Source organism: Austrofundulus limnaeus, unplaced genomic scaffold (assembly GCF_001266775.1).
Source record: "Austrofundulus limnaeus strain Quisiro unplaced genomic scaffold, Austrofundulus_limnaeus-1.0 Scaffold2, whole genome shotgun sequence".
NCBI lineage: Eukaryota > Metazoa > Chordata > Actinopteri > Cyprinodontiformes > Rivulidae > Austrofundulus > Austrofundulus limnaeus.
Window position 1 is genome coordinate 6,046,152 of NW_013952404.1, and position 10,928 is coordinate 6,057,079.

The 10,928-nt window shown below is 40.9% G+C and overlaps 1 protein-coding gene across 2 annotated transcripts in view; it reads left to right on the forward strand.

Moving 5' to 3' along the window:
- eml5 (EMAP like 5) overlaps window positions 1–10,928 on the forward strand; it is a 43,637-nt gene that overhangs the window by 9,773 nt on the left and 22,936 nt on the right. For both annotated transcript variants that reach the window (XM_014012855.1, XM_014012849.1), the window contains exons 5-16: window positions 2,952–3,137; window positions 3,691–3,826; window positions 4,871–5,072; window positions 6,166–6,303; window positions 6,427–6,683; window positions 6,768–6,980; window positions 7,073–7,240; window positions 9,018–9,124; window positions 9,200–9,318; window positions 9,402–9,588; window positions 9,826–9,931; window positions 10,295–10,388. In XM_014012855.1, the coding sequence (XP_013868309.1) occupies window positions 2,952–3,137; window positions 3,691–3,826; window positions 4,871–5,072; window positions 6,166–6,303; window positions 6,427–6,683; window positions 6,768–6,980; window positions 7,073–7,240; window positions 9,018–9,124; window positions 9,200–9,318; window positions 9,402–9,588; window positions 9,826–9,931; window positions 10,295–10,388 (1,913 nt within the window). The remainder of the gene's footprint in view (window positions 1–2,951; window positions 3,138–3,690; window positions 3,827–4,870; window positions 5,073–6,165; window positions 6,304–6,426; window positions 6,684–6,767; window positions 6,981–7,072; window positions 7,241–9,017; window positions 9,125–9,199; window positions 9,319–9,401; window positions 9,589–9,825; window positions 9,932–10,294; window positions 10,389–10,928) is intronic.

Genomic DNA, 10,928 nt, shown 5'->3' on the forward strand with positions numbered 1-10,928 from the left:
ACACACACACACACACACACACACACACACACACACACACACACACACACACACACACATAAGTGATGCGCATGAATCTGCAGCGAGTTAATGCAGGGTGTCTTCACCAAGTCCTCCCTAGGGACATGTAAAGGCTTTCTTCCTTTCTGAAACATTGGGGAAAGAAGGAGTGGAGGCTACTCCACTCATTTTTCCACTGGTGACGCTCTTATCTCGGTCCAGCTTTATTTGTCTCTCCTCTTATAGTAATCCCCCACCACCACCCTTCCTCCTAAACTTTTCCTCCACTGCCATGACACAGAAATCCCCTCCAGTTGTAGCAGCACCACCCCCACCTCCCCAGTCCCTGCTGAGTCCCTTCGTCCTCGTCTCCCTCCCTCCCTCCCTCCCTCTTGCTCTCTTTCCTCCCTCCTGGTTTTCTGATGCCAAGGCAATCCAGCAATTGTCCCACATAATWCCCCAGCCTTCACCCTGCGGACCATGTGACATCTGCTGCCCCGGCCTGTGCTCACCCAGCGATTATAGCACTCAGAGCGTACAGGAGATTTAGACCCAGTAATCCACTCACTACCGAGCTGAGGGAAACACAACCTCTGTGGCGAGGACACGATCCACCTCACATAGACTTGTTCTGGACAACACATTTCACTGAAACTAAACTGACTCCCAACCTGGATGACTTTAACAGACTTTATTGTTTTGAGGCCTGTAAAAAATAAAATAAAAGTTGGTTGTTTACATAAAAAAATCTGATTAAGCAGGGTTTTGTCACACAGACATAACTTGGGTGCAATTTTAGAAAATCAAACATTTGCCAAGTTAATTTGTTGCGTTTTCTGTGGCATGAACGTTGCACATTAAATCTTTTTTTTTTTGGCTGCCATGTTAATAGAATAAATCATTCATTTTCAGAGGTCAGGCGCTGCAGCTGCTTGTCAGGGAAGACAGTTTCTATCAACATATCTACCTCCCAGACAATCATTACAACAGAACTGTATAACTCCCCTATGTAGAACCTCATTTGGTCAGACTACCTTTTCATACAAAAGCACAACATTATGGAACTTATTGCCTCTGTAAATAAAAGCTACATTTGAATTAAAAAAAATCATCCACATGAGTAAATCTTTGTTAAAGGGAAACCAAAGTTGTGATCATTTTTTAGTATTTAGATTTAATGATGAGAACAGTCTGCGTAGGACTGTATGTGTTGGTGAGTTAGTGTTGTAGTGATAATTTTTAGCATGTGCTGGCTAATGTGGGAGGATGGAGAGGTACCTGAGGATGTGTATGGTTAATTTTAGAGGTTTTAAGGTTATTCGAACTGTTTGTTTTAGAATTCTAACTTTTATGTATTTTAATGTTTTGTATGATTTTTTTTGATAATTTTTATTGCATGAATTTGTAAGTTGCATTGGTTGATTTTATGAATTTGTTGGCAGACATGCATATATATTTTTAGTGTATATGGATGCATAAACCATGTATTTTATTTGTGTAGAAATGCCCAACCAGGGACTGGAAGTTGCAAATTAGCTGTAGCTATAAACTTTTTGTGCAACACATCAGTTACAGACTTGATCTGTATGCATTGTCCCTGTTAAATAAATAAAGATAAAGATAAAGATTAGTAAAAAAAAACACTTCTTCACCACAACTTTAAAACATTATTACAACAGTTTTCATTTATTATTAGTAATGAGCATCACTGCTACACGGAAGCCTTTGATGATGCCCTTTCTACCGTTTTAGTTTTGACACAGACTTGATTTTTACCTCTCGAGTTATCACTCCATCTGTCTTGCACTCCTGTGCTTGGCATAATCATAAACCCCTCCAGGACCTGATATTCTACAGGATGGGAGCAAAGGGATTACTCAGTTCTCATGCCTCGGTGCCTTATCAGTTAAAGGCAAGGTGGGCTGTGCAGTCACGCCGCATTCATCCCCACTGCTTCTTCATTAAAATACGCCACAAGCCCTCCTCGAATACACTTCCATCTTCATGTCCTGGATAAAGAACCCTCTATCTTATCTTACTTAACCCTAAGCTCTCACTTATATGCTCAAGCATGCAAAAATTCTCTCAATTTTGAATGAAGATGTGTAAATTCCTGCTCTGTTGAAYGTTTGCGAGCCTTTAGATGTTTGAGGGCAGGGCTGTATCTGAGCCGGTGATGCCTGTCTCTGATAATCAGTCCCTTCTGTTAGCGCGCCACAGCTTTATCAGTCAAGACGATAGGTGTTAGTGAGGGTTTGACAGGCTGCCGTTGCTAAAGAGCTCATTTGTTCACTTCATTACTTTGCTATATAACCACTCATTTGGCATAAAAAAATAACTCATAATCACCAATATCAGCATTAAAATGTTTTAAAACAGCTGTCAATTCATGTAAGGAAATTCCCCTTCAGGTAAACCAGGAAGTGTCTTTTTTTTCTTTTTTTTTTTGTGTTTCAGTTTATCGTCCCCGTGTTTTATTACTTGAAGCACCTTGCCTTTGTTTTATCTCTGTGAGCTCATCTCCATGCTGACAGGAGCGCCTCTCTTTCATTCTTTCCTCCTGCTTTGGATAGATTTAGCCTTCAGATGAGGCCGTGCCCATGCATCCTAATGTTCTTGTTCATAAATAATGAGCCTGCGTGAACGTGTGTCTGAGTTTGAGCATGCTGATCAGGTGGTTGCAGCTCTGACCCCCCACCCCCCACCCCCACCCCCACCTAGCAGGAGCTCCAAGTATCACGTGGAGAGCTGTCATGCTGTCTTTCAAGGTCCTTGTGTGCTGTCAGGATGTGTGTGTGTGTGTGTGTGTGTCAAACCAGGCGTGACCCGATGATTCACTACTCCGCTGTTTCCAAATACCGCATAATTATCAGTTTGATCTTTTAGGACAGGATTACACAGGGGGATTATTAGCCAAAGCACTCTTTTGCCATCTCGGTTTGTGTTCACAGTTTTGGAGCTTATGTGGTAACGCTCTCACACCCAAACGTGGAGTTTTTGGCAAAACGGGGGATCTCCAAACCATCCTTTGCCTAGCCTGCGCCAAGGACGAAGTCACATATTCAGGTGCCTTGAACGGTGACATCTATGTCTGGAAAGGGATCAACCTGATGAGGACAATTCAAGGAGCTCATGGGGTACGTTTAAAACCGTGTTTGCATGCTTCTTTGCTCGCCCAGATGGTGCATCCTCTCCTACTTTCACATATAGGAGCCATGCACTAACCAGGTTTGAAACTGTTGGCTTCATTTGATTCTGCTCAGTGGAGAAGGATCAGCTTTTTGCTCCACGGGATTAAATGATATCTATGAGATCAACAGCTGGGTGAGGGGAGTAGGCATATAAGGGGGAGGGGATAATAACTACAGTACATTTTCATTCCCGAGTTTTGTTTCTCCAAATGCCTCACTGGGGCTTTAACATGGGGGGCTCTGTACACGTACTGCATCTGTAAAGACAAATCATTAAAGCTGTCCTATCACAATCAAAATAATCTCTTTAATTTGTTATTGTCTTGAGGCTACAGTAGCAGGTTTGTAATTGTTTAAAGCCTTGTTTAACAAATGGCTGGCTGAGCAGCAGCACTCTGCAGGTTGTAGCTGGGACTGGTTCTGTTGTTGCTCATTTGCTGTGTAGATTTTCACTGACAGGCTGTCATTTTTATTTTTTATTTTATTTTATTTTTCCCAGTCAGGGATTTTCAGCATGAATGCCTGTGAGGAGGGCTTCGCCACTGGGGGACGGGACGGCTGCGTTCGGCTATGGGATCTCAACTTCAAACCAATTACTGTCATCGATCTCAGGGAAACAGACCAAGGATATAAAGGTGATGTCGAACTGCTTCCGCTTTCTTTTAATGAGGGTAGAGGAAAGATGGGAGTCAAACTGTGTTCTGCTGAGTTTCTGTAAGAACTCCATAAAGCTTTAGAAAACAAACATAAATGGATTAAAAAGTCATCTTTTTTCACCTTTTCTGTTCAGGTTACTAACATTTTCCCCTTGTTTTCTATTTCTCTCATCTTCTTTACTTGTAATCTTGGATCTAACAGTAGCTAGGGGTGAAAATAGCCGAGGTGGGTAATGTGATCGAGGGTGGAGATTATCAACCATTTCAGTCTGTTTGTAGCAGTCCACACATTGTTCTGCTCTTCCTCTTGTTAGTTGTTATCAGTAAGTCTGAGCTCTGTTACAGTTTTGCACCATAAACAGATGTTGTCTTCATCTACAGTCTTGTGCAAAAGGTGAACTAAACAGAAGAAACATTAAATTTAGTTTCCTTTTAGTGAAAGGGGCAGACATTTTGCACAGCCATTCTAACAGAAAGAGCTCTTAGGTGCACATTTTAGGACATTTGGCAGGTGGGTTGCATCATTAAGAACTTTCTATATTTTTTCTGTGTATTCAGTCTGTATCACCGTCTCCTGTCTCTTCATGGAACCCCACACTGATTTCACACTACTGAAATCAGAAATCTGATGCAAGACGTCATGTTTTTTTGTGACTGTAGAAAGTTCTGACTGAATGTTTGAGGTTCTTATAAATTTATTGTTGTATTTATTACATGRTGTGTAAGAATCCAAACATACCAAATGGTTAAAGCCTTTGCACAGCACTGTATGTAAACAGCACATGCATTTTGCATCTTACTCTTGCTGTTTTACGCAGATTCAGTTGCCAGTTGGTTTGGCTTTAAAACCTGTCATTGTTCTGTACTGAAGCGCTGTCCTAGCCTGCAGATGGCTGTTATCACTTCATGTCTTTAATTTCCTTGTTGTGTATCTTATGATGGCGAAAGCCGCAAATGTTTGCTGTTTTTTTTTTTTTTTTCGATTTTGTCTAATCTTCAGTGTGCTGTCTGTGTTTCTGATAGGGTTGTCGGTGCGCAGCGTGTGCTGGCGGGGAGATCACATACTGGTGGGAACGCAGGACAGCGAGATCTTCGAGGTGGTGGTTCACGATCGCAACAAGCCCTTCCTCATCATGCAGGGTCACTGTGAGGGCGAGCTGTGGGCACTGGCTGTTCATCCAACTAAACCTCTGGCTATGACAGGAAGTGATGACCGCTCAGTCAGGTAAGGCTCCGCTTTAGGGTGTGCAGGACATAAACAAAACCTAATTTTCTTAGAACATTTTTTTATCAATGTTACTGAAATAGCTAAAAACTAAAACTAGGTAAATGCTAAATATAGCAGAAAATAGTYAAAAGCTAAAAGTAGCCACAAACTACCTTAAAGCTAAAAGTAGCAGAACAGTAGCCAGAAATTAAAAGTATAAAAAGCTAAAAGTAACRGATCAGTAGCTAAAAGCTAATAGTAGCACATCAATAGCCAAATGTTTTAGGTAGCAACATGCTAGCTAAAAGCTAAATGTAACAGAACGGTAGCTGACAGCTATAAGTAGCAAAATTATAGTTGAAAGCTTAGAAAGCGTAGAATGGTACCTAAAATCTCCAAGTATCAAAAGGTTTTACAACATTTTAAAGTAACTGAACAGTAACAAAAGTAGCATAAGAAAATAACAACATAGCAGGTATTTTGGAGTTTTTAAAGATAACTTTGTTTCCAAAGGAACTGAGGAGATTTAAATGTTGTTGTTTTTCTAAAGGGAAACTATTTGTCAATAAAGATAAATATTTTTAAAAATATGAAAGTTACAAAATTCAAAAGTCATGGGCATCTCCTGAATGAGCTGAAAGTGTTTGTATAAATGGCTAAATTAACTCAAAGTACGCAGATGTAATTCGATTTTAAAAACTTTCAACAGGAAAACATTATATACATTAACATTATAATTATAAACTAAAGCTAAATATAAATTATAAACTATAAATTTGGCAGCACGATGGATCAGTGGTTAGCACCGATGCCTCACAGCAAGAAGGTCTTGGGTTCAATCCCCGGTTCGGACCTGGGGATGTGCGGAGCTTGCATGTTTACCCCCAGACATCCCTTGAAAAAGAGATGTGTGATTTCAGTGGGATTTTCCTGGATAAACAACGGCCAATAAATAAACATAAATATTTTGAAATAAAACGTGAGAAACCAGAATTAGTATTGTCTTTTTTATTGGCCGGTGCTGACAGATTTGCAGGTTGCTCCTCTGCTCTCATTGTCTGGGTCTTTAATTCCAAAATGGTTTCTTGTTTTTTTTTTTCTGTTTCTGCAGGATATGGAGTCTTATAGATCATGCACTGATAGCTCGCTGCAACATGGAGGAGCCAATCCGCTGTGCAGCTGTGAGCACTGATGGAATTCATCTGGCGCTGGGAATGAAAGATGGCTCTTTCACCGTTCTAAGAGTCAGGTGGGTTAGGCAACCTCGAAGCTAATGAGAGGTTTGATTCWAAGTGAAGGCCCATTGAAATAAAGATCTTTGTTAATTGGTGTCCGTTTAAGCTCTTCGTCAATGTGTTCTGGCTCACTCCAGGGACATGACGGAGGTGGTCCACATAAAGGACAGGAAGGAGGCCATCCACGAGCTGAAGTACTCCCCCGACGGGGCCCATTTGGCTGTYGGCTCCAATGAAAACTCGGTGGATATCTACGGTGTGGTGCAGAGGTACAAAAAAGTGGGTGAGTGCATCGGCTCCAACAGCTTCATCACACACATGGACTGGTCCACGGACAGTAAATACCTTCAGACCAACGACGGCAGCGGCAGACGGCTCTTCTACAGGATGCCAAGTAAGTGCTGCTCTATCAAAAGAGCATATGAATTTGAAATGAAAAGAAGTGCTTTGTGAGGTAAACTATGTGTCTTCTGTTGAGGTGGGAAGGARGTGAGCAACAAGGAGGAGCTGAAACTGGTGCAGTGGGCTTCGTGGACGTGTGTGTTGGGTCCCGAGGTTAATGGAATCTGGCCCAAATACTCAGATATTAATGACATCAACTCTGTTGATGCCAACTTTAATAATCAAGTCTTGGTGACAGCTGATGACTATGGACTGGTCAAACTGATGCGATATCCATGTATAAGAAAAGGTAAAAACAAAACGCRTTTTTAAACAAAAACTAAGCACTGACATTTTTAGTTATATGCTTTGTTTAACTGATCTATTCCTTTCTGATTTCAGGTGCAAAATTTAAAAAGTATTTAGGTCACTCAGCGCACATAACTAATGTCAGATGGTCACATGACTATCAGTGGGTCATAACTATCGGCGGTGCAGATCACTCAGTGTTCCAGTGGAAGTTTATTCCTGAAAGAAAGTCTAAAGAAGCTCTTCATATAGCACCACAAGGTGAGATCACTTTACAACACTTCCTTCTGATCAGTGCTTTTAAAGTTATTGCAGAGTTACCTCACTGATTTGACTTAACAAAATCAGAGGCAACTGCAACATTGTTAAATTAAACTACAGTAATTAAAGAGGGGTTTTTATGTATTATTACAAATGGATAGTGTCGCTTTGAATCATTCATGCATGTTAAAAAAAATCCTCAAATCTCCTGTGGTAGCCATTTGGAGATGCTGAAATGCTTATTCATACAAAGCGCCGCCTATTTACCCCAAGCTCCTCCCTGGAGCTCAGTCCCCAGCCAAGCTCCCGCCCCACAGAGCACCCCTCCCCCGTACCTCCCCCACAGCTCCACCAGACTAGCAAAATGTATCTTAAAAATGGTGGATGTTCATGGTTTCATCGCAAAACATGGCCTTCGTAATAATTCAYRTTWATAGTTTCTTTGCAAAAGGTAGCTTAACATTGACATAWATGAATGAGAAGATGACTGGGAGATATATTACCATGCTGAAATGTCTTGTAAGAGCCTCTGTGGTCGTTCCACTTATTCAGAAAATGTACTTTCTGGGTCCGACAAAGGGATCTTTCGAGTAAGATTCAACTGCACCCCGAGTTGCCATTTTACAAAACCAATGTTATGTAATTTTTTTACAACCATATACAACACACCTACAAAAAGTTGCAAACGGCATGAAGCATTGTTGTGCACACGTGCTGAAGTGGGAGTGTTAGAAACAGTAGAGGTTCTTAAAGAGACAGGCTAATTTCAAGACGTTTAAATTCAAATTTATTTTTGAAATATACAGCTTTTTCATAACAACTGAAGGAAACATAGTTACTTGACTGTGGTATAGAATTGAATTATGTGCCTGGAAAATACATAATACACTCCCCTCAACACCACCACCCTTAAATTGGGTGTCATTAGCAGTGACAGTGTGTTTTTCTTCACTGTGCTTATTTCATTATTTATACCATACTTCAACACAGTAATCATAACAGCTGTAAAATATTTGTGTTAAATTTGTTTAATTTACTACAATATGAGACATGTGGGTCATTGCAACAACATTTATTCATCTAATGATTTTCAATTAACATTAAGAAAAACAAAATCAATTTATCAGCTTTGTCTTCACCAAGTCCAAAAATATTATTTTTTATGAATTTAAACCTAATTTTCTTCTCATTTTTATAACCTAAGAAATTTTCTGATCATACGGCCTTGTTAATAATTTACATACCACTCCTTATCATAATCTAAGAATAATAAAGTCAGATTTCTCCACTACCCTACTGTTTTTTTAAACAATTATCATTTCTTTGAAGTGCTGCAAAGGAACAGCCATCATTTTAATTAAGACAAATCTACTGAAAGCGAATGAACTTGGAAAGTATAATTGAATTGTTGTTCTGGAGTCCTGTTTTTCTAGAAACAGAGTGCAGCTGTGCTTTAAAAAATTGCACCACATACTAACTGCCCTTCCTTTTAATTTTCCTAATGGAGCCTGTGAGTTGTCGCCCTGAGCTGCTGGCTCTGCTTATTGCCTCATCTTGGCACGGCATCACTGTGCTGCTTCAGCGTTTTTATGCGTTTGTCTTGAGCGTTGTCACCGTCAGGCATGGCAGCCTAATAAATAGGAGATGTCGCGGTATTATTACAATCCCTTCCTCCCACTGTGACTGGACACCGTGGTTCTCTAAYTGTGCGCACAGAGGAGTCTGGTGAAGAGGCAGGGGGTAGCTGTGATGTAACCTTGTTTCTGCCTGCATGCAGAGACCTTGGCAGACTCTAACAGCGAAGAATCAGACTCTGATCAGTCAGACGTGCCTGAGATGGACTCGGAGATTGAGCAGGAGACACAGYTAACGTATCGACGACAGGTCTGTGATGGAAATCAAACACAAAATTGGGGGGAACACRTGTTCATTAGGCGACAATTAAGTATGTCTGTGCAGGTTTACAAAGAAGATCTACCTCAGCTCAAAGAGCAGTGCAAAGAGAAACACCGAGCAACGGCCATGAAAAAGAAAGAACGAGCACCAGGGAACGCTATTAAGCTGCACTTCATTCATGGGTATGATTAAAGAGATATCCTTTTAAAATCTCAAACCATGCTCGTGTAATTATTTTAAACATCTTGTATCRTTTCCTTTGCAGCTATAGGGGCTACGATTGCAGAAGCAACCTGTTCTACACCCAAACAGGGGAGATTGTCTACCATGTAGCTGCGGTGGGSGTTGTGTACAACAGACAACAAAATACTCAGAGATTCTACATGGGCCATGACGATGACATCCTCTGTCTGGCTATCCACCCACTGAAGGATTATGTTGCAACAGGCCAGGTAGCTGCCAAAGTCTGAGTTTAATGGGGTCAGAAAGATGCTTTAGCAAAAGAAGTGTTGAGATTTCATCATCGCTCCCCAGTTGAAAAGCAAAGGCAGATGAGAATGTTTGCGTCTGTTATCAAAATGTCCCTTGAACCAATCTACAAATTTTGTTAAAACTCGCAGAAAAAAGGGATTGATTGAACCCTGGCTGCCACTCTGCCTTTAACTCTTTTCTATGTTTTATCCGTGCAGGTTGGCAGAGATTCCCCAGTCCACATATGGGACACGGAAACGTTAAAGCCCATGTCTGTGTTGAAGGGTTTCCACCAGCTTGGAGTGTGTGCTCTGGACTTTTCAGGTAGCATCCACTTTTTCGAGGTGCAGTTTGTAAACTGTTCCAGACAAAAAATAGACTTCTGCCTTTAAAAGGAGAAAAAAAGGATTTGTAAAACATTTGATTTTTAATGCAGCACTGTAATTTTTTTTTCTGCTCTTTTAAAGTCGTGGTAGTTTGACAGCTTCCAGGTAGAGCTCGTCTCACTGTCCTTAATTATAGCCAGATGGAGGCACAGTACTGATCTTTGTGTCAGAGTCAYTGAATCAGCTGCCACAGATCAAACCGACTCTGATGCTTTTATGTCGCTAATAAGGGCCAAACTTCACTGAAGCAAAGAGAGGACCGGCTCTCTCTTTGTGCCTAATGATTTTCTTTCCTCCGCAGCGGATGGCAAACGGCTGGCCTCAGTCGGCCTGGATGACAATCACACCATTGTACTGTGGGACTGGAGGAAGGGGGAGAAGCTCTCCGCCATGCGGTTGGTATAATGTAGTTATATTACAGTGTTGACACTGCAGGCTGGCCTTGCAGCAGCTGCCGCCCCCACATCTGTACAGCTTTGACAAAGCTTCCTGTTAATTCTACAGTTTTAATATGGACGTGTGTAGATGAGAATTAAATTGGAGCTGCTTCTTTTTTGTCGAAAGCTAATTAAAATGAGATGCGGAAAGAAAGGGAATTACTTTCTCTGACAAGGCTGCTCTTCAGCAATACAAAACCTCTTCTTTTGTCAGAATGGTTACAGTAGGAGTTTGCCTCAGGCTTTTGGAGGTAAATCTGGAATTAAAGAGCATAGCTTTAGGTTACCCAAAGGGCAGTTTCAAGCTCCTTAATGAGACAGATTTTATTTTATAAGGAAACATGTTAGAWAAAATTGCACTTAATTACCTGAATTATAAAGCATCAGTCAAATAAATGGCCAAGATTGAGACAAAAAAATCCATACTTATAGTGTACAAAACAAATAGTATAAACCAGGGGTGTCAAACTCCTGTCCTCGAGGGCCACTATCCTGCAT